The sequence below is a fragment of the Hemitrygon akajei genome, chromosome 6 (genome assembly GCF_048418815.1).
Source record: "Hemitrygon akajei chromosome 6, sHemAka1.3, whole genome shotgun sequence".
NCBI lineage: Eukaryota > Metazoa > Chordata > Chondrichthyes > Myliobatiformes > Dasyatidae > Hemitrygon > Hemitrygon akajei.
Genome location: NC_133129.1, coordinates 54,235,222 through 54,259,448, shown reverse-complemented (window position 1 = coordinate 54,259,448; position 24,227 = coordinate 54,235,222). Strand labels below are relative to the sequence as shown.

Sequence of the window (24,227 nt, the reverse complement as noted above, 5' to 3'; positions counted from 1 at the left end):
CTTTCAGAACCCTGGTCCTTGCAACTAAAGACAATATTCTGAAGGAGTGATTTAACTCTTTTGGTGGCAGGGTGGAGATACCAAAGGAGGTGTATGGCACTTCTTCCCTCTGCTAGGCTGCAGATTATCCTAAGCACCTATTTAGCCCCCTGATCAGGGTCACATGAAGCCAAGGAAGCAGGCCATATGGTTATATGAGCAGCTGGTGCACATCACAACTCCTGGTTATGCGACCACTGAAACCAGGCAGACAATCTCTGAAGAGTATTGATAATGGTTGGGATTGCCCGTCTTGTAAAGACACTGCCCAGAAGGTGGCAGTAGCAAACCACTGATGACCACATGGTAAAAACACAAAATGCTGGCAGAACTCAGCAGGCCAGACAGCATCTATGGGAGGAGGTAGTGACGACGTTTCGGGCCAAAACGTCGTCACTACCTCCTCCCATAGATGCTGTCTGGCCTGCTGAGTTCTGCCAGCATTTTGTGTTTTTATTTATTTCCAGCATCTGCAGATTCACTCGTGATGACCACATGGTGATGGAAAGACCATGATCGCCTGTGTCATATGACACAGCACATAACAAACAAATGAGTAAACTCTGATATGAATGGCAGAATAGAACTGATGGAGTTCAGATGCTTAGGAAGGTTAAGAGATTGGGATTTGGGATTGAGATCATGAATTTTAATATGAGGGTTTTTCTTAATCATAAGCTTGCAGGTCAGCAAGAATAGGAGAGATAGAACCAGGGTCACACTCAGCATAGTGGTGAGCTGGCTAAGTTGTAGCAAATTTGTCAGTAAGTTGTATGCTTAAAGATTCACCTCCCATCTCAAAAGCTTGATCTTGAAGCCTAGGTTGACAGTTTAACCAATGCAAAACATCTTCCTACCTACCCATTTGAGTGCCGGTAAAAGTACTTTTAGCAGCATTCTGAAGATCAGGCCTAACTGATACTTGGTCTCTTGCAACTGATTTTCCTCCTCATCATCACACTACTTTTGCAGGAGTTATTTTTTCCAGAGGTTCCAATAATTCAGGAATCTGAATGCTTGCCCCTTGCCCAGTTCCTCACCCACAGATTCATCTTACTGTCTTTTTATTCCTCCCCCGACTAGCAATTGGCAGCAGAGGTCTTGGCACTGTCCCATCTGTCTGCATTTGACCCATCTCCTCCTCACTGCTACCATCAGGCGGGAAGTGCAGGAGTCTTGGGACCCATCCCGCCAGGTTCAGGAGCATTTGCTGCCCTGCAGCCGTCAGGTTCCTGGTCTGGTCTCACTTCCAGGGCACTGCAGCTCATGTTCTGTGGATTAGTTGTTTACTTATTTTTTATTATTTGCACTGTTTGTCCTCTTTTGCACATTGAATGTTTGTCAATTGTATGTGGTTTTTCATAGATTCTATTGTTTCTTTGCTTTGTGGGTGCCTGTAAGAAGATGAATCTCAAGGTTGTATATGGTATATGTACATTGATAATAAATTTGAACTTTGAATTTAGAGATTTGAGTAATCCAGAGATTACTGCCTTCAAGGTCCTGCTTTTGAGCTCTTTCCTAACTCTCTAACTTCTACCTATTTCACTTGTGCCAATGTGCAACATTACCTCTGGCTACTCAACCTCTCCCTTGAAAATGTGCTGCAGCCATTCTGAGACGTACTCCACCCTGGCTTCTGGTGGGCAGCAGATCACCCTGGCGTTGCCTATCATATTGCTCTACCTGACCTTATCCTTCCCTACCTAGCCTCAGAGTCAACCACTGTGCCACTGATCTGCTGCGCCTTGATAGTCATTGCTCCCACCCAACCGCCCCCCAGCAGTATCTTAAATGGTATACTTATTGCTGAGAGGAAATGGCCACAGGGTGTTACTGTATTGTCTATCTCTTCCTCCTTAACTTACTCTCTGTACCTTAGATGCAATCAACTCACTAAAACTTTTGTCTGTGATGTTCCAGCATTCCAGACAATCCTAAGAACATGGAATGTTTGTGGGATAGATTATTGATTCCAAGTGGCCATTTTCAAAACTGGAGTAGGCTCCCCACAAAGCTCAAATTTCCCTTTGGGCCTGATAAAAGTTTAAGCCATTATCCCCACTGTTTAGTACCAGCTAAAGCAGTTTAAAACAAAAGCCTGGGAAATATGACATACAGTTGGCCCTCCTTATCTGCAGGTTCCGCATGCATGGATTCAACCAACCGTGGATCAGGAAAATCCAGAAGTTCTCTCTCCAGCACTCGTTGTTTGAGCATGTACAGACTATTTTTTCTTGTCATTATTCCCTAAACAATACAGTATAGCAATTATTTAATAGCATTTACATTGTATTAGGCATTATAAGTAATCTAGAAATGACTTAAAAGTACAGGCAGTCCCCGGGTTATGAATGAGTTCCGTTCCTGAGTCGGTTTTTAAGTCGGATTTGAAGTCGGAACAGGTACATCCGGTATTATTTAGCATAAGTTAGTCAAACGTTTTTCTTTAGTATATAGTACATATTTTACCTTTCTATGCATATCAAACACTTAGGAAACATATGTATTTTAATAATTTAACCACTGTATTGCTTAGTAATACTTGTAGCTTTCATCGGGGTAAGGCCTTTCACATGCTCCATTAAAATTGTTTCGATCGTTGACCGACTGTAGCCTAACGCTTTTCCAATGACGTTTCACCTCTTTCCGATTGCTTTATTACTTCCACTTTATTTTCAATCGTGATCGTGATTATTTTCATGAACAGAAACTGTGGATTCGGAGCTGCGCCGCCAGGTCCTAATGTCCACAGGTTAAATAAAGTCCGGGATTCCGCTGGGTGCTAAAGACCACCACACTGAGATGGGTTAAATAAGGGACTTGAGCGTCCACATTTTTCGGTATCCGTGGGGGGTCTCGGAACCAATCCCCCGCGGATGAGGAGTGCCGACTGTATGTTAATCATATTCATCATGAACTACATGTGCAAAATTCAGTGTTTAACTTAGCAGTAGAGTTGTGGTGTGTACATCAGCTGCTTTTTTACAGGTTTGTCTGCGATATATTGTTTAATGTTAATCATTTTAATGTTTTTCAGATGACTTTTTGCAACCGGACGTTGAGGTACCAACGGCCAGAGTAAAGCCGCTCAGAAAAGAATGTTCCAGTAAAGAAACACAGAAACAAGCTTCCAAGAATCCTAAAAGGCAAATTAAATGTAATGATCTTGAATGTTTAAAGGAATCTCCTCCTTGCAAAAAGACCAAAATAAGCACAAATGAAGCTGCTGCAAATCTAAACACACTAGATGTGACATTTGACTCTGATATGGGAAAGCAAAAGATTGAATCAAAACCTGCAACATTACAGCTTTCGACTGAATCACCCAGTTTAAGCGGAGTGGATGAACAGCTTGTCAAATCAGATCATTCAAAAGGGGACGTAGTCAATGTATCACGATCAGTTATGCAGAAAGGGACCAAACCTATCCAAGCTTTACTTGCAAAACACAATGGGAACAAAGTGACCTTAACCAGTCAGATATCCTCCTCTGTAACAGAGACTAACAGCCCAGAAGAGAGAACATCTCCAACCACATTGCATCCTAGTCCAGTAAAATTCTGTTCGCCCCCTCATGTGTCTCCAAAAGGGCCTCTGCAAATGTTGTATAAAATGCCTGATGGATCTTGTGTGCCAATTGATTTAAGTAACAGCCAGATTAAGATTGCAGTACAACCTGTTATTGACCCAAAATCTGGAGAAAAGATCATGCAGCAGGTGCTTATTTTACCTAAGAACTTCTTGTCTCAGCAACAAGATGGTAAATGTGTTGAAAAAGGAAGTCCACCCAAGACACCAAGGGAACTGGAGAAACAGCCCTTGGCTGTGTCTCAGAATACTAACTTGGGACACTCTCCTTCAGCTGATGACCAATCTCTGTCATCTGTTAAAGTTCAGTCACAGGTTTCCAGTTTAACAAAAGATAGGAATACAGCAGGTACAACGACAGTAACAGTTTCTGCTAGTCAATCATTGAAAGTTACATCATCTTCGTATAATTTCTTGGCATCATCTACTATGGTTGAAACAGAAGGAAGGCCAGAAATGCCATCAATCATGGCAACTACAGTTACAACATCAAATACTGGACATAGACAATCAGCATCTATTCAGCCAGCAACACCGACAAAACTACAGAGCAAGTCAACTAGTAACACTGGAACAACACCAAATTTTAACTTGCAACAATCAAAAGAATCAACTGAAGCAAAGCAGGAACTTAAGACTGTGTGCATAAGAGATTCTCAGTCCATTTTAGTCATGACTCGTGGAGGAAACACTGGTGTAGTTAAGGTGCAAACCAACTCAGACCAAAAGTCACCTAATGCTATTACTCCTCGGCCAATATTTACTTTTTTACCAGAAGTTCAGAATTTTGTAGTATCAAAAACACAGCCATCATCACCATTGACCTCTCTAGTTCCTACACAAACTTCCATTTCAAACCTTGGTCAGCTCCCTACTTCCAGTTCTGCTTCATCAGTTCCATTAGGCTTAAACCATTTGGCTGGGGACAAAGTTAAACTCGGGCCTAATAAAACTGTGAATAATTCAGGGGTTGTACCTGTTCGTGTACCTCTGCCTACAATATTGTCATCAGTTTCAGATAGTCCAACTGTGAACAGCACCACCCAAAATGCCATGAATATAGTCAGTGGTCCCGTGGGTGGATTATCTAGTGGAGGTCCTGTCCAAAATAAAGTAACGTTAGCTCAAGCACCATCACTGCAACTCTCTCTTGATGCCACAAGTTGCAAACAATTATTTCTTACCTCACCAGAAAGCAATAAGGCAGGAGAGAGTACATTTTTGGCTGGAGCCACAGTGCCAAAACTTCTATTGGTTCCAAGTCCCTCTGCTGCACCTTGTGGAACAAATCAAGTCACCATGGCTGCTAATGCACAACCTCAAAAGTTGATCTTTATGAGTCCACCTGTGACTCCAATCTCCTCATCCTCCAACTTAATATTAACAAAACTAGCCCACCCACAGCATGCTCCACTAATAAATGCAACACAGATGACAGTGAAGAATGCAGATCCTTGTCAAGTTGTGCTGTTACCATTTACCAGTGAAACACCAATTAAGACCAATCCATTGCCTGGCCCTTTTCAGGTAACAGATATAAGTAAGGGAAATCCAGCTCATCTTGTTCAGAACAATGTCCCAAAAATCCCAGGAATCAATGTTTTGCCGAATATATCTGCAAAGGTTGGAGATGGATTATCTACCACACGTGCAGTCTTACCAACAACTTGTGTTACCACTTCAGCAATTCCTTCTGTTGTCGTTGGGAATCGAAGCTCTTCATCTTTTAAGACCTCTACAGGAATTAAGACGTCTGTAAGAAATGTGCAGACACTAGCAACAACAGCCGCAGGTGTATCTCTTCCAACATCAACTTTCACAACTTTTGGTTCACGTCCCACTACATTAATTAAAAGAAATGAAAATCCATCTAGATCTAATCAAGCAATGCTGTCAGCTAGGCATCCCGTTGCTATTTCAACAGTGAAAGCAGAACACCTTGCGTCATCAATGCTTCTTGCATCTGTACAGCCAAAAGTGTCACAGCAGTCCCTGACTCCATCTTTCTCTTTGCCGATTTCTACTGCTTTACCAAACCCAATCACGGTTAATTCAAAGAGAGTACCAGCAAGCCCTCAGCCAATGAATATAGCCTTTACCCCACAGAACTCGCATTTTTCAAAGGACAGTTGTCAAACAGTTATTCGATTCCAAAATCCAAACGCAATAGCATCACAAATTGATTCAAGTACTGCTTCCAGGTTTGCATCCGTGCCAGCACCTGCTCGGCCAAGTCCACCAGCTATTGGCAATGTGTTGTCTCCTGCTGCTTTGGGTCATAGTTCAGCCCATCAAACAACAATACCCAGTTTAACAAAACATTCTGTAAGTACTAATGCAGTTACTGCAGCTGCTTCTCCAATGCAGCCTATGGTACCTGTGCCATCTTCTATCAGCAGAGCTTCTGGACCGTTAGATGAGTCTTGTATCCGACAGAAAATAGTCATCAACACAAGTACTCCTCTGGCCCCAGGGACTCAAATAGTTATCAACAACCATCGGTTTATTGTACCACCACAAGGCCTTGGATCTGGTAGCCATGTCCTGCTAATTTCCAATACACTGAAGCAAAGTAGTCCAGGATTTCATGCAGGAACTGATGTTACCACTGCTTGTCGTAAGGGCATGATGGTTCCTGCTGTGTCACACTGTTCTCAGTCCTCTGTGTCTCCTTCTGTTCCTCCCTCTGAAAGGTTACTTCAAACTCTGTGTCCTCAGAGTGCTCCACAAATTATAACTGCTGTTTCTAAATCCACTCAGTTTACCACAGGATCGACGCTGATAAATGTTTCTACAGCAAGATCTCAGCCTCAAACTATTGTATCTAACTTCCAAGCTCCTACAACCCAGAGTGCTGCAGTTCTTCCTGTAGATACAGCCTTCAGTAAATTATTGGTCAGTCCAGAGGGAGCTGTTTTAAATGCTATTAATACTGTTGGTAATCCAATTGCAAAAGTGGTGTCACCATCATCTCTGACTAGTGTTTCAGCAAATTCAAGTGCTGCTGTTGTCTTCCCAGCATTAAAGACATCGGAAGTCCGTGACCCTACCAGAACTATTTCAGCATCTTCCAGTCTTTGAATTGTAACTGCCATGAGTCCAAACCATGGGAAACACACAAGCCTTGAACAGGACTGAAATTATTCTTAGATTATGTTTTTGGCTTGGGGATAAGGCACAATTTAATACAACAACCGAGTTCTGTAAAACAACAGTGACTGAGATGTCTAAGAGGCACAATATTTATTAATCTGCAGTTCCTAAATTCTTGTTGCAAGGATGCTATCCTAGTGTTGTCTCTGTGAAACTTGTGTATTTCAATGTACAAAACAATGTTTAAAAAGTGTAAGACAGCAAATTTTGAAGGTACTTGTAAATTTTCCCAGTTTATAATTTTAAAAAAACTCAGCAATTTTATTGATTGCTTACTGTGCACTCAAGCTTCTTGCACACTTGCAGTATGACCTGTATTGATGTTTATATCTTTGGTATGCTGCAATGTTCACTTTAAATGTGTGACCTTTTTTTAGAAAATGTGCAGTCGAAAACAAAGCATAAGACTTGTTTATATGCTGTTGCTGCCTTTTTAAAATATTTAACGTAGAAAACCTCTGCAATTGTACAGTTGTAAATACTTTTGAATCCACAAAGTTGTACTAAAGTGAATGTACAAAAGAATTTTGCTAATTTATTTGTTTGTTTATATAATGTATAGGTTTTTAAGCTGTTTAGTAGCTTTTAAGGACCAGTGTTTAGAGAAATGCAGACAAATCTGCATGATTAAAAACGTGTGCAATCATTATTTGCTGAAAGTTTTTTTTTAAATTTAAATGCAGCTTTCCTCCCAGACTCTAGTTTTTGATTCACTTCCAAGCTTATAGTAGTCTTTAAATTTGACTGTGTAGCTTGGCTTATGAGTATGTGATTATATGATTGGAAAATGTAGCTGTAGAGAAAATACTCCATATATTTTCTAATCACCCTTCTCTTGGCAGTGCTTAAAAATTGAAGACCATGCCAAAGTTTTTCAAAAGCAACTCAAAATTAACCTATTTTTCCTTTGTAACATTGATTCAGCTTTTTCTCAACTCACCTTTCTCTCAAATGCAGTTTGTGTGTTCTAATAGCAAAATGGAGTTTACATTTCTGATAGAACACAGCAGGCCAGGCAGCATCTATAAGGAGAAGCACTATCGATGTCAGGATGAAGGGTCTCGGCCCGAAACGTCGACAGTGCTTCTCCTTATGCTGGCTGGCCTGCTGTGTTCCACCAGCATTTTGTGTGTGTTGCTTGAATTTCCAGCATCTGCAGATTTCCTCATGTTTACATTTCTGATATGTCCTTCTTGTCTCATGGCAAAAATAAGTTTTCCATAGTATCCATTTTGTCCAAAATTTCTTCCTGTATACAGTATCTCAGGAAATTCTGGTTCTAGTATTTGGTCTTTCAACTCATAATTACATCTGTTGTTTAAAATACACAAGATATTGGCTTGTATGATAAATAATAATCTGTTCAGTTTCTCTTCGAATAATACTTTAGGGATATTTGTTAGCAGATGGGTAATTCAGTGCAAGGTGTTTTATTTGTGAGTTAAAAGGATCCAGTTGTCGCTGCAAAGTTAGCCATCATTGCTTATCCCTAATTGCAGATGAGATGATGGTCCTATGGCACACTCTTGAACCACTGTGATCCTTCTGGTGAGGGTTCTGTTGGAAGCTCTAAAAATTTAGACCTAGCAATGATAAAGGAATGATGATGTATTTCCAAGTCAGATTGGTGTGTGGTTTGAAAGGAAATCTGCAGTTGTTCTTCCAATTGCACCTATCTTTTTCCTTCCTTTCTAACCACAGAGGTCATGAAGAGCATTTAAAAATACTCTTGATTTATACCCTGGATGGAGGCACAGGTAATTTGTGACATTGGTCTTCAGTACCATAGTAATAATGTCTGGTTTAATGGCCTTTACCAGAGTTCTCAGCCACTTTGATAATATGTACAGTGTAGTAATTAACTGAAGGCTGTCTTCTATGTTTCGTTTGTGAGAAGGAAACCAGTTTGGATCATCTACATGGTTTTTGGCTGAACACAGTGGTAAGCACTTTAGCAATGAATTCTGTACTTGCATGTTGGATCCTCTGTCATTGAAATTGAGGATACCATTGGAACTTCCTCCCATTCTCTATTTATAGAGTACCACCATTCATGACTACATGTAGTTGAGCCATTACATGCTGCTACAAAATTGAGCACTGATTGTACCTCTCACATAGCTGTGCCCTACCTCTGCAAATTTGAATTTGCTCTATAAATTTAAAAGTTTGCCTTTGTCCTCCCCAAGTTACAAATGTGCAATTTATATGTGCCTATGCTTACAAACTAGTGTTAAATTTGACTTCAGTAATCATAAATTATTTCTATTGGTATGTAAGGAAATAATGTATAATTCACCTATTTAACCCTGATTTTTTTTTTAATATGTAGGTCATCCTCTTTTTTTCTTGACTAACCTTCTCACAAAGAAAATGAGAGCCAAGAATCTACTTAGTTTTATGTAGCAACAGCAGTTGGCACTTCAGCCCTTTATTGGAAGTAAACTAGGCCTTCTAAAGCTGAGGGAGCTGCAGGGAATAAGGAAATGGAAGAGACATTAAACATAAAGAAACAATACAAACTGGACTAAGGGCATCCTGGACTGCTGAAAGATGTGGAGACATCAGTTGTCATATTCCTGAATTATAAAAAGGGATCCTGCGAATTAGAAGGCAGCAAATGTAGCACTAACTCAAGAAAAACAAGAAAGTCAGTAATTAAAGACAAGTTGGCCTAGCCTCCATAGTGGGGAAAACACTAATCTGTCACTACAAAACACTGAAAAGAAAAGCACAATCTGATCAAGAGTGTGAACATAGTTTTATGAAAGTGGAAATCTGCATATAAGTACTTTGATCAGGTAACTAACAGTTGGAATTAATGGGAGACACTTGGTGTAGTGTATTTGGATTTCCAAAAAAGCATTCAATTAGCTGTAGCATAAAGGAAAGCATTATGGTGAATCCTATTTTGGCTTCAGTCATTTACAATCTGTATTAATAACTCAAATTTTTAAAAAAGTGTAATACATCCAAATTTGCTTATTTTATAGGTTGAGAAATTGATTCAGTCCTATTCACAATCTTATCAGGGAATATAGACTTGTTCAGTGGGTGGGCTAAAATAGCAGATGTAGCATGAGTGGAAATGTAAAGTTATTTGTTTTGTTAGAAAGAATTTGAAAAGTTTAAATTTTGAGATTTTGAATCTGTGAGATATAGGTGTCCCTGTGCACGTGATCACATGGATACAGCAATTAGGAAAATGGAATGTCGTTGTTCCTGGAGCAATGAAGTATATGATTAAGGAGGTTTTGCTCCTGCTTACAGATCTTTGACAGGAGCACAGCTGGAGTACAGAGTGTTAAGACAATCTTATTTAAAAGTCCATATGAAATAGTGAAGCAAAGTTTAAATAGATTTCTAAGATGGTCTTTTGACCTGTGCAAAAAGGTTCTGCAGAATAGTTTTATAAAGCTGTCTGTGAAACATAATAGAGGATGTTTCCCTGGCTTGGTGGTTTTGCCTGGATTAGAATGAAACCTCAGAATAAAGAGGTGTCCATTTAAAGTTTGCATGCATTTGCTGTGAGAGCTGTGGATGTACGGCTTATAAAATTTAGTCAAACTGAAGATGCTTTTGGCTTTAAAATGCCAAGTTACTGAGGCCAGGATTAGGTCAACCATAGTCATTTTGGCTAAACTGACATCAGGAACTATTTTCCTATTTCCACTCCTCTTTCTTGTCTTCTATTGAGCCAGCAGTAGAGGGAAATATGACTATTTTGTCTTCACCCATCTCCTGCCTCACTTGACATCCTTTCACAGATGCACAACAACACTGGATTGTATAGTCTTTGTACCATATAGTCCATAGTTATACTGTATAGTCTTGGCCCAATTGAAATCCTTTATAACTGCGGAGCATAGTTTCTATCGTGTGATGTAACATCTGTGGAGAAGTAAGTGATTCAGAACTCATCAAAACTGAATGTGCCTGAGGTGCTGAATGGCTTTTGCTATCAGAATTGTATTTCACAACATTGTGACCACATGACCCATTAAGTATCTCTCCACAATATCCTTTCAATTCAGGAAACTAACCATGAGTACTGAAGTAGCTTTAGGCGTGCTTTAAACAAGCTGTGAGCTTGATGAATGAGCAACACGAGTGTAAATGTTTACTAACAAGGCCATCTCAGCCAAGTATTGGACTCAAGTTTTGTAGTCCTGTCATGTAGGTCAATAGAGATTCCCATTATCAAAGGAGTCAGTTCACCTCATCTCTTAATGTGCATTGGAAGAGACGTATAGTTTTGCAACAGCCCATTGTGTCCATGCTGACCATTGAGCACCCATCACCGTTAATCCTACACTCTGCTTATAATTCTGAATACATTGCTCCCAGCATTAACTGTGTCTCCAGCCAATGCAGATGTAACTGCTGCTTAACCATGATTTCCTCTGTCCACAGATGAGCAGAATAGGTTTTCTCAGGCAGTCTCTTGGGATTGACAATGATTTGTTGTCATTCCATTTCATAGGAATGAAAACTGCCATTGCACGAATTTTTGAATGTGGGGTGACTGTTGCACACCAGTTGTCATACAGTGTTGATGGCCTGAGGTTATTGTCCAATGGGAAGGATATCCAAGACAATTGGAGACCAGTATCTGGACAGGCTTAGTGCATGTACTTAAACACATGCACCTTATAATCATACAGTCACCTGAACTGCATTCACAATTTTTCCTTGTCCTCTCCCTCGTATCTCTCCGTCTTCACTGTACACGTAGCATCATGATGTATTTTGATTCTAATCCAATGATTGTAACCTGTTATTGACCCAATGGTTCAACAGAAAATGTCTATAAAGTACTATCACAAGTAAGTAGCAGACCCGTTGACCTTCCCGCATCATTCAGTATGATTACAGCTGTTCTACATTGGTCTTGTCTCTTCTGCACCAGTTCCCTCAGCACTCAATCTTTTAAATATTTTTCTATCTTTTAAACTATATCAATTTTACAGCCTCCACCACTTCCAGGGACAGAGAATTCTAAAGGTTAACTACACTTTTCCCACCAGACATTACTTTTCATAAAATGAATCTGTTCAATGCTCATTGTTGATATAATGACATCATTTGACCCTACGTTTCGTTATGGCCACAGGGCTAAATGCTGAGATGAATTGGGATAACCTGCCTTTGGCATTTGGCTGAAAATTTTATCAAACAGCCCTAGTAAAACTGGAGTAAGAAGGTAATATATGTTAAAACTTTACACTGGTTGCTATCACCCTTAGCACATTGGAGAGTAGAACAGCTTCGAACTGTACAAAATTGAGGTAGGATTCAGTCACGTGTCCCTGTAATGCCTTTTAGTAAGATCATTATTGATCTTTTACTTCTGTTATTTCTTCTACTATTGTGTCCATCGATTTTTTGACCACTCTCGGCTTTGTTGGGTGGAAATTTCCAAAGACTCACTGTTCTCTGTGTGAATATTTTTTTCTCTCATCTGTCCCTGACTGGTTAAACTCCAATTCTGAAACTTCAACAAAATGCTGGTGGAGCACAGCAGGCCAGGCAGCATCTATAGGAAGAAGTATAGTCGATGTTTTGGGCTGAGACCCTTCATCAGGACTAACTAAAAGAAGAGATAGTAAGAGATTTGAAAAGGGGAGGGGGAGATCCAAAATAATTGGAGAAGACAGGAGGGGGAGGGATGAAGCTAAGAGCTGGAAAGTTGATTGGCAAAAAGGATACACAGCTGGAGAAAGGAGAGGATCATGGGATGGGAGGCCTAGGGAGAAAGAAAGGGGGAGAGGAGCACTAGAGGGAGATGGAGAGCAGGCAAGGAGTGATTGTAAGAGGGACAGAGGGAGAGAAAAGAAAAAAAGGGAAATAAATACGGGATGGGGTAAGAAGGGGAGGAGGGGCATTAATGGAAGTTAGAGAAATCAATGTTTATGCCATCAGGTTGGAGGCTACCCAGACGGAATATAAGGTGGTGTTCCTCCAACCTGAGTGGCTTCATCTTGAAAGTAGAGGGGGCCATGGATAGACATATCAGAATGGGAATGGGACGTGGAATTAACGTGTGGCCACTGGGAGATCCTTCTGCCCCGTTCTCATTCTGATTTTCACGTCCCATTCCCATTCTGATAAGCAGGATCTCCCAGTGGCCACATATTTTAATTCCACGTCCTATTCCCATTCTCATAATGTCTATCCATGGCCTCTACTGTCGTGGTGAAGCCACACTCAGGTTGGAGAAACAACACCTTATATTCCGTCTGGGTAGCCTCCAACCTGATGGCATGAACATTGATTTCTCTAACCTCCATTAATTCCCCTTCTTACCCCATCCCTTATTTATTACTTTTTCCTTTTCACTTTCCTCTCTGTCCCTCTCACAATCACTCCTTGCCTGTTCTCCATCTTCCTCTGGTGCTCCCCTTTTATCTCTCCATAGGCCTCCCATCCCATGATCCTCTCCCTTCTCCAGCTGTGTATCCCTTTTGTCAATCAACTTCCCAGCTCTTAGCTTCATCCCTCCCCCTTTTGTCTTCTATCATTTCAGATCTCCCCCTCCCACCCCCACTTTAAAATCTCTTACTATCTCTTCTTTCAGTTAGTCCTGACAAAGGGTCTCGGCCCAAAACATCGACAGTACTTCTTCTTATAGATGCGGCCTGGCCTGCTGCGTTCCACCAGCATTTTGTGTGTGTTGCTTGAATTTACAGCATCTGCAGATTTCCTCGTGTTTGTGTTCTGAAACTTCAACTTGGTTTTCAAGACTAGCCAGAAGCAAACATCCTTCAGCATCTACTTGGCGAACTCCTTAATAATTTTCTACACATCAATGAAATCAACTGAACAGAGATATACAGTATAGCTGTCTCCTTAATCTGGCAAAACAAGCTTATCATCTCTGGAATTAATCGGATGGACGTTCTGTCTTCTCTGTAACTTGCTATTATCTCCTCTTAGTAAAATTACCTTCACTATGTAGTTCAAAGCTTCTATGTGCGGTCCTCCAACCTGATGGCATGAACATCGATTCTCAAACTTCCAATAACGCCTCTCCAGCATTTTGTGTGTATCTGCAGCCCTAATTATTTGATTCCTGAGGACACTGGTTGAAGCCAGTTCAGGTGAAATGTCCCACACGAACAACTCCTTCTTTACCAGCACTGCTGCCTGCAGGTATTGCTGCAATATTCCTTGATAGAACCATCTTTAACAGCTTCATTGATTTTAATACTACACTGCTGCTAAATTGGCACACTATCTGATAGGTGGCAGGTACTGTTTGTATCACAAGTGCCAGTCAACTTTGATCTCGTGCAAGAAATTGTCTTACTATCACCTCTAGACATTTTACAGAGTTACCATTGCCAAAACCCAAGCAACAATATCCTGAGGAGCACCAGGGATGAGAAACTTAAAACTGATTCAGATGTATTAATACTGTGGCCATGAGTGTAAACCTAAGGCTGAATATTCTGGGGCTGAGTGAGTAACTTGCCTCCTGAAACTTCATAGCCTTTACACCAACTGCAAGGTATGAAACAGGAGTATAAAGGAACACTATCTAGGATGTGAGCAATTTCAATGGCAGAGACAGTGCAATCTGCATGATGGCGTGCAACATGTCTACCTGATGTACTTTTTAGGAGGTGCATGCTGTGAAGGGCGAAGTTGTCTTTGAGAGCATCTCACACACCCATGGTCACTCGACAAGGTAAGGCCAGAATGGTGCAAAGTAAAATTACCCTCTTTCAAATTGCTTTCCTTCCTGATATAGAAATGTATTTGCACTGGGTCAAATACTGCAGGAATGTCTTTCATACAGTCATTCAGATGTTGAAGAAGGCAGCTCACTGGTGCCTTCTGATGGACATTTATAGATGAGCAATAAACGTTTACCTTCTAGAGTTGCATACATCTTACAAGTAAAGAAAAGGTGATATATTACCATTTATTATCTTCAAAAAAAATTGTTTTTCTCACTTGTGCTAGAACATAGAACATTACAGCACAGAAACAGGCCCTTCAGCCCTTCTTGACTGTGCCAAACCATTTTTCTGCCTAGTCCCACTGACCTGCACCTGGCCCATATCCCTCCAAACCCCTCTCATACATAAGCCTGTCCAAGTTTTTCTTAAATGTCAAAAGTGAGCCTGCATTCACCATTTCATCTGGAAGCTCATTCCACACTCTCTGCGTGAAGCCCCCCCCCCCCATGTTCCCTTTAAACTTTCCCCCTTCACCCTTAACCCATGACCTCTTTTTTTCATCCCTGGCCTCAGTGGAAAAAGCCTGCTTGCATTTACTCTATCTATACCCATCATATACACCTCTATCAAATCACCCCTCATTCTACGCTCCAGGGAATAATGTTAGCGCTAGTTAATGTTGCTCCTCACTCTAACTTGTGATAACTACCATCATCAAAGTAATTGATAATTATAGTAAAGGCCAATGAACAAATACTGATTCTCAGGTGCAGCATTTGTAACATCCGAGAAAGTATCTTTTGTCCTTACTATTTTCCATTTTTCCAACCAATTTACAATGGTTGTAGCAAGGTAGATTCTGATTTCATGCATTTTCTCTTTTTTTAATCTCTCATGCAATAAATTATAGTTTGTCATCTAAAAATCCACAGAGAGAGATTTGTAAAATTGCCCTATGTGTTAACAAGATACTTATAAAATGCTTTGGTTGCTCAAACATAGCTTGCCTTACATAAATGCAGACGGGTTCTGATTATTGTTATCAAAATACTCAGTCACTGCTCCTTGCTATTAATTATTCTGAAAATGTTCCATAACTGACATCTTTATATTTTCCTTGATTCTTTTTCCTCCTCCTTGAATAATCTGGGTTAATAATAAAGATGAGCAACATATGTGCCACAACCTTACCCTTTTGTATCTTTAAGGCAAAATATGAATATTAAATACTGATCTGCTCAGATTTATTGGATGAAGCCAATTTTATTTCTTGATTGTAAACTTGCAAAGCTATACATTCTGCTTTGTTGAACAATATGATGTTGCCTCCGAGTTGCTGCCAATTTGCTTACAATTGTTTTCTGATAACTTCAGAGGCAGAAAATATCGCCAGAGTTTTAATATCAAGTTATATCCCGAAAGCCAGTGAATCCCTAAGTCACTGCCCTTATGTTGGGAACAGGAAGTTGTAGGTCCCGTGATTCGATTAGCACTTGCAGTTGCAAGCAGGTGAAATTCTATGGTGCAATTTGTGTATCAGTTAGTTATAATATTTCATGACAAGTATTTATTTCATCAGTCTTGTGCAGTTTGACTCATTTATTAAAATTCAAACAAGCTCTAAAGTGTTAGTTATTATTCTGAACAGCACCCGCTTTTTATGCAAGAGATTTTCCATACAAACTAAACTTTGATTATTAAAACACATGCAAATATGGCATCAATATGCAATTTACTAATGTACAGCATATAAAGATTACATTTGTATATAACCAGAAATGATTGAAGATTTATTGGAGATGCTCAATTAATATGCACTGTCAATTCAAGGAAAATAGGCTGGTGGCACTTGGTCTGAAGCAATTTTCTCATATGCAGGTGGAGCATTGGGAATCTGTTGAATGGAAAACAAATATTGTTTTTAAGGCTAATATACACGATAACTCAAAAACACAGTTTAATATCATTAATAGTTTACTGCATCATTGTTTTGTTTCACAGTGCTTAAATTAGATTTATTTAATGAGGGAAATAAGAAACGATTAAAGCTTGTCAGTTATTTTAAGAAATACCTGGTGCACAATGCTTTAGATTACAATATTATTTAAACTTTTAATTTGGCAAGAATATGAAAGGAATTATATATAGAGTTGTGATTTTGAGGCATAATACAAAAATCCAGATTTTAATGGAGACAGTTAAGAGAGGACAGCACATCAGTCAAGTCCTGTGAGATATCAGATTTTAATGGTGAACTTGCTGGGCCATAGATATTCTTGGGCTTTTTAACTACTTAGTCTCTGTGGAGAAATTTATTTCCTGACAAATAGTTGTAGACATGAGTCACTGTGAGGTGCAGCTCACATCTAACTGTTCTCACCAGCCATGCTTTGTTCTCTGGTATCAGTCTTGACCTATGCGCTCAGGTTTCTTCAATTCTTTTAAACAATTCTTTAAAACCTCAAAGTCCACTTCATAGTGAACATTGCTTTTGATGTTTATTGTTGAAAATGTTACCTAGATATCAAGGATGTAATTTTATCTTCAAGTTTGAACGCAATACAACTTGCCAAGAAAACTTGAACAAGAACACTTATTCATACCTTTATATCCTGGAAATCTAAATGTGCCAATTAGATAAATTTATGGAATAGGCAACTTCGTACCATATTTGAATGTGTGTAATCATTCATGGGTATTTTTGTCTCTGAAGAGATCTCTTCTTTGCTATGATGAAGGGTTGGTGTAAAGGAACTCACTGCATTATCAGGCGCACGTTGATTCTGAAATAAAATGGGTAAGTAAATTCAGTTGGGGCATACCACGAATCCTTCAAATGGATTATGCAAAGATTAATACCAAGTATGAAAGTGAAATGCAGTTTAAATTTATAAACTTAAAATGTTACCGAAACTTCTATTCCCAGTTGTAATAAAAAGAGTAAGATAAATCATCTGGGTTGCTACAATAACTTTGCACTCAAAAACAAAGAACTGATTGTGGACTTCAGGAAGAAGTCTGGAGAACACATACCAATCCTCATTGAGAGGTCAGCAGCTTCAAGTTTTTGGGTGTCAAGATCAAGGAAAATCTGTCCTGGGCCCAGCACATTGATGCAATCATGAAGAAGGAACTCCTGTGGCTCTACTTTGTTAGGAGTTTGAGGATATTTGGGATCTCACCAAAGATTATTACAATTTTTTATATGTGCAATGGATAGCATATGTACAGCCTCATATGAAGTCTACAATTGACAGGGTTGTACACTCAACTAGCTCCATCGTGGGCATAACCCTCACCCCCTTTGTGAATGTTTGCATGAGACAGTGCCTCAAGAAGATGGAATCTGGCATTAAGAACCTTCGCCATCTGAGGCATGCCACCTTCTCATTACTGCCATCAAGGACGAGGTACAAGAGCTTGAGGACGCACACTCAATGATTCAGAAACAGTATCTTACCCTCTGCCATCAGATCTCTGAATGGTCTATGAACGCATGAACACTACCTTGTTATTCCTTTCTTTTGCATTATTTATTTTAGTAATTTATAGCTTCTTATGTCTTTGCACCATAGTCTTTGTCTATATCTTTGTATAATAGATTCTCTCAGTCTCTTCCTTTGCACAGATATTCCCTTGGTGTCTGCACCACCTTGACTTTTCCTCCATTCATATTTTCCTAACTAACTAAAGAGTTCTAACGTTTCCTAGAAATATTTACTCTATTTATTTCTCCACAGATGCTACCTGACCTGAGTATTTAAGACATTCCCTGTTTTTACAGTTCACTGTGTTCATATTTTAATGCAAGGGTTCCCAAACTGGGGTCTATGGACCCCTCAGTTAATGGTAAGGCTCAATGGCATAAAAAAAGGTTGGGAACCCCAGTTTGATTGGTACCTTTGCATTTTTGATTCACAGAATACATTATTGCTTGACTGTTTTTCATCAAACTACCTTCTAGTCATGAATGTTGAAAATGCAGAGTCGGGTACATGAAAAAGATACCTGGAGTATTAAGTATCCATTGCGTTTTTTGTAATACCAGCACCCAATTATCAGTAGTATTAGAAGTATTATAACCAGAACAGCAATGCCAATGGCCCTGGAAGAAAAGAAATGGGAATGTCAATTTGTACCACTTAAACTTCCTCTGTTCTCCATCTGACAGAAAAGACATTTTTAAAATATATTTCAATAATCATTAGAAAGTCAGTGAACCTAAATCTTGATTATCACTGATTATAATCAGGTTTCTTGACACTTTTAAGAAAAAGATATTTAGTCAATTGAGCTAGAACCACTGTTTCACTATATACATATATCTCAGTTGTTTTGTCTTAATTTAATTTATTTTGGTTTTGTAATCTTTGATTTTCATTCTCTGTTAAATACCTATTTTATTTTAGAAATTTTCAGTTTCTCCTTATTTTGACCCTACAAGTTTTTGGGTGAGTGTGTTCTAGATATTTTTGATTAATTATTGTGTGAAGGAGTACTTCATAATATCTCTGAACACTCTGGGTCTAATTTTAAGGTTATTTCTCCTTGCTCTGAATTATTCTGGCAGAGGATGTAACTTAGCCAGTAATGGTTTATATCGTATAATCACTTACTAATCTGAAACAGTTCTTCAAAATTGCCATTTGATTTTTGATAAGCTGGGAAAACTGAGCATTGTTTATGCATACTGCATAGCTCAGTTAAAGTTTTAGTAAATGTAAATTGCATACTACCAAAGTTCAATACAGTGGGCCAATTGGGCCATTGTTTAATCAGGGCAGCCACATACTTGGGACAAGTCTTAAAGAACAAGAACTAATTGAGAAAATAGCTGGGATTCCTTTTGTTTACTTGGGACACTATGCCGCTTAATTGGGACCGCAGACTGTTGCCAAACAGTTTCCAACTAGAGTCAGACATGTTCATTTGTGTGGCTGTTAGACACTACACCATGTTTTGAGTGAACATTTTAAAAATAGCATCAGTTGCATTTGCTTGCATTATAAAAAGCTGCGATTTTTATCACCGTTAGTTTCCGAGAAATTAGCAACAAGACAATTTAAAACTGTTTTGCTCACTGTGGTTTCAAGCATTCAGGTTTGAAGGTGCCAGGAGTGATAACGAAACAATTTCAAAACTTCGAGTTAGGTATTACAAAGAATTGAGGTATTGATGATCATCTTCAATGTTGCAGTGAAAGTGAAGACTTAGAGGATGCAATCATTGATAGTACTGTATGAAGACAGTCCATTATCGACATTAGTTGTCTGCACTGATTCTGTACATTTACAGTTAATGCTGCAAATGAAATTCTCCTTCGATAACTGTTGGTCAAACAACACTACAGCACAGAAATAATCCCTTTGGCCCATCTAGTTCATGGCAAACCATTAATCTGCCTAGGCATATTGACCTGCACCATAGCCCTCCATACCCTTCCCACCATGCACCTATCCAAATTTCTTGTAAATGTTGAAATCGAACCCACATCCACCACTTGCACTGGCAGTTCATTCCGCACTCTCACAACCTTCTAAGTTAAAAATTTCCCCCTCATGTTCCCGTTAAATATTTCACCTTTCATTCTTAACCCATGACCTCTAGTTCTCGTCTCACCCAATCTCAAAGGAAAAAGCCTGCTTCTATTTACCCTATCTATACCCCTCATAATTTTGTACTCCACCATCAAATCTCCCCTCAATCTTCTATGTTCAAAGGAATAAAGTCCTAACATTCAACCTTCCCAAGAACTTGGGTCCTCAAGTCCTGGTAACACCTTTGTAATTTTTTTCTGTGCTCTTTCAAACTTGTTTACATTTTTCCTGTAGGTAGGTGACCAAAACTGCACATGCAACTCCACATTAGACCTCGCTACTATTTTATACAATTTCAATATAACATCCCAACTCCTTTACTCAATACATTGATTTTTGAAGGCCAATGTGCCAACAGCTTTCTTTATGACCCTATCTGCCTTTGAGAGCACTTTCACGGAATTATGAATCTGTATTCCCACATCTTCTGATTCTACCATTCTCCGTGGTGCCCTATCACTTACCATGTAAGACCTACCCTAGTTAGTCCTCCCAAAGTGTAGCACCGCATGTCTGTCTGCACTAAATTCCACCTGCCATATTTCAGCCCATTTATTCAGCTGGTCAAGGTCCCACTGCAAATTGAGATAGCCTTCTTCACTCTCTACTACACCCCTCTAATCTTGGTGTCATCCACAAATTTGGTGATTTGGGAACTAATACATAACTATTAGGAACTAATGCACCATTTTATAGTACTGTAGTAGTATTGATAGTGTTCTAATTTGTTCTGTATTTCATTTAAATTCTTTATTTGTTACTCAGTTAAATGGTAGTTCACTTTATTTAAAAATAACTTTTAAACTATTTCAATGAACCTTTGGTTAGTTGGGGTAGCTGCTTAATTGGGCCAACATGTACTGGTCCCAATGTGTCTCAATTAACTGGAGTCCACTGTATATCAAAAATATTTCAATGACTGAAGATTATTTCTACTAGTTATATATTTGCATTACAAAGCAATCTCATTAGGATAATAGTGAACTTGGTATAATCTTTGGTTCTCGATATCTAAATTTTTAAAAAATCACAAAAAGGGTATTGATAGAGTGAACACACAGTTTTTTTTCTGCAGAAAGGGGAACTAAAATCAAACAGCATAGCTTAAATGTGAGAAGGGAAAGATTTAAAAGGGATCGGAGGGGCAAATCTTTGGTGGTGAGTCTAAGAATCAAACTACTGGAGAAAATAGTTGAGGCAGGTATAATAATGATATTTTAAATATATTTGCATAAGTACTTAGCAAGGGTTCAGATGGATATAGGCCCAAGATAGGTGAAGAGTGCTTGGTGGGCACTATGGTTGGCAAGAACTCATTGGGTCAACGGGCTTGTTTCCATGCTGTATTAATCCCAACAGTAAATGCATCTTCATCCCTGATGAAGATTGCGGAGTTTGTCATCAAAACATTGGTTATAATCGATACCTGTACTCAATTGGAAGCACAAGAGGAGTTTATTTGGCATTATTACAGTTATTTATATAATTCAGCCATTTACAGCTACCGACAAATTGAACAACAAAGTTAAAAATGTCAAGATGATATGGATTTATGCTTCATAATCTTCAAACAATCTTTTTAAATGTGGACAGTTGAACTTACGTTGATCATGTCAGATAAGTTCACCTTTTAAATTCAAAATTGGTATTAACCTATTTAAAAAGGCATTTTATACGCTGAAACATGCTGAAATTGTGGGTCTTCCTGACATATGATTTTTTTTTTGTGAGGTTTGAGTGGAATGAAATTCTAAACTCACAACAAGCAATGTGATTGCGATTTTAGATGCCGAAGTTGCACTTATTCCACAGTAGCAATAGGGAATAGTTCTTAATTCATTTGGGTGTTAATTGTGTAACTGGTAAGTTAAATAGGATACCTTTTTGACAAATGTTTAGATGTGAATCACATATTGAAAATTAATAGTTTTGGACATTGATTACAGATGTCTTAACACAATGGTGATATTTAATCCTGTCTAACAGTGGTGACTTTGTACTATAGATTTGCCTCTGTGAAGTAAGTCTGTGTTCATAAGGTATCTCTTTGGGTAGATGATGTAATAAACCCTCTAGGATATCATAATGAATTTAGTCATTTAATTCTGAAAGCGCAAAACATGAACATCAAGATGGATGTGTTCTAGTATTAAGGGATATTGTCTTCAGGGAAAAATACTCTGTTTAGAAAGAGAAGATGTATTGACAGGCAGCAGAACAGAACACGGCTTTACTGTATATTCAACATAAATAGATGTACTGTGACAATTATTCTGAAAAAAAACTAACAGACTTTTAATGCACAAAAAATAATTTTTACAAAAAAAAATCTCATTTGTATCTTTGTTTAACAATTAATTTGCATTTGTACTCAAGTTTTCACTGACTCTTGAATTTTCAACCCTCTTATTGAATGAGCATCTGATCAACAGAACAACAGTATTTTCACCCCATTTAACATATAATTCTGTCCTGTTTATACATTGCACACAAGTTTATTTTTGCTGCTCATTTAACAAGAATGATCTCCCAAAAAACATGCTGAAATTGTGGGTCTTCCTGACATATGATTTTTTTTTGTGAGGTTTGAGTGGAATGAAATTCTAAACTCACAACAAGCAATGTGATTGCGATTTTAGATGCCGAAGTTGCACTTATTCCACGGTAGCAATAGGGAATAGTTCTTAATTTGTTCTTCAGCCTCAATATGTAAAGTTCCAATCTTTCAACTTTGGACTTTATATAAAATGTGTCAGACCGCAGCATTTATAGCAAAAAACCGGGTCATGCATCTTAACAAGTATATGTTGGTACTTCGTAGGATTGTTCTCCCACAATGTTTAATCTCACTCCATCAACACTTACTATTTAATTCTTCCTTATACATTTAACTGAATTATCCTTAAACATAACCTTTTTGTTAAGGAAGGCACTGTTAATTCATGCTTCATCTACTCAAAGTATTGAACCACAAACACATGTAAATAACACACATACCCATTCTTTAATTTTGCATGGTCTGCCAGTAATTTGACATTTTGCTTCCAGTCTCTATTTCATAAATTCAACAATGATATTTATAGTCTCTTCAATGATTTGAGAAACTTTATGTATGTATAATCAATGTTTTAAACCAAATTACAGAGAACTTTTAAATTGAGTTCATATTGCAATTTATACAATTGTCAAAATCAGAACTTGGGTTATGAGAGCAGATGTAGAAATTACAGAACCAGTTCAGCAAATGTTTAAACACTATAAGCAATTAATACCACTGGTGCATTAAGTTAGCTTGGAAGTAGTGAAGGGGAAAAAGTGATCAGAATGCTTGCATTCTCACAGGTTATTCAAACTTACTCTTCTAATTTCAGGTAAAGTCCATCTCCCCTAGAACGAAAACCTCCTTGCACAGTATAGTCATTCTTTGGCATTTCTGGTGAGTCCGTTGGTCTAAGAAGCAAAAAAGCATAAATATGAAATATTACTAGAATGTATTCACCTTGAAACAATTTGACTGTTCAGAACCATCATCTGCAATAGCAAGATAAACTTCAATATTACTCAGTGTAAAAGATGGAGAGGACAGCTGCAAACACATTATTAAATGCTCTGAACATAACTTGAATTATTGTATCGAATTAAAACTGAACTATTATTTTGATTGCTTCAGTTAGCACTAGTAACTTACCCGTGTTAGAAGCAGCTGGTGATGTATGAAAAGGTCTTAATTCCAGGGCTGAGTAGTGATGGTATTAGCAGTGCCTTTTGTATTCCACCCCCCCAAACCCCCTGCCTGGAGTTCTCATGACTATCATGAGATCAAGGCCTGACCAGTAGGATTTTTTTATAGGTATAATTGGTGTGAATAAGCAGCAAATTGGCAAAAAAAGGAAATTGTCAGATGTTTCAAGTTTGATCTGCCTTTTATGAGCACAAGATTGCAATTCAGTTCTGAATCCAAATAGTATCTCCCTGTGGTGCTTCCTAGCATGTATTTTACCCCAGTGCTCCTAAACTACTTGAAAGAGGCGCAAGTTCCATTTAATAATTGAGCTAGGTTTCAATGAGGTCTCCGCTTTTGAATCTATCAAATCATGAAAGGCCTTGATAGAGTGGATGTGAAGAGGATGTTTCCCATGGTGGGAGAGTCTAAGACCAGGGG

General features: G+C 38.6%; 2 protein-coding genes across 2 annotated transcripts in view; one reads left to right on the top strand and one right to left on the bottom strand.

The window, feature by feature from the left end:
* The window catches only part of LOC140729792 (uncharacterized bromodomain-containing protein 10), a gene marked incomplete at its 5' end in the record, with an annotated part of 96,008 nt that extends 88,579 nt beyond the window's left edge, over positions 1 to 7,429 (top strand). Inside the window, one exon of the mRNA XM_073050008.1 lies at positions 3,080 to 7,429. Coding sequence (XP_072906109.1) covers positions 3,080 to 6,711 — 3,632 coding nt within the window. The remainder of the gene's footprint in view (positions 1 to 3,079) is intronic.
* An 8,605-nt stretch (positions 7,430 to 16,034) lies between these two features.
* On the bottom strand, positions 16,035 to 23,869 carry mlana (melan-A). Its single transcript, XM_073047677.1, has 5 exons — positions 23,754 to 23,869; positions 23,423 to 23,515; positions 18,477 to 18,573; positions 17,135 to 17,251; positions 16,035 to 16,362 (listed from the first exon to the last, which is right to left on the bottom strand). Exons 2-5 carry the CDS (start codon positions 23,494 to 23,496, stop codon positions 16,294 to 16,296), a joined length of 357 nt encoding a protein of 118 aa, XP_072903778.1. The 5' UTR covers positions 23,497 to 23,515; positions 23,754 to 23,869; the 3' UTR covers positions 16,035 to 16,293.
* Positions 23,870 to 24,227: the final 358 nt, after the last annotated feature.

Bases quoted from the DNA above. Each gene is read 5' to 3' on its own strand.
- mlana (XM_073047677.1), bottom strand. From the start codon at position 23,496: ATGCCAAAGAATGACTATACTGTGCAAGGAGGTTTTCGTTCTAGGGGA. The intron at 17,252-18,476 runs GTATCTTTTTCA...ATTTTATTTCAG, and splicing joins ATGGATACTTAATACTCCAG to AATCAACGTGCGCCTGATAA. The intron at 16,363-17,134 runs GTACGAAGTTGC...TCCATTCAACAG, and splicing joins ATTACACACATTCAAATATG to ATTCCCAATGCTCCACCTGC.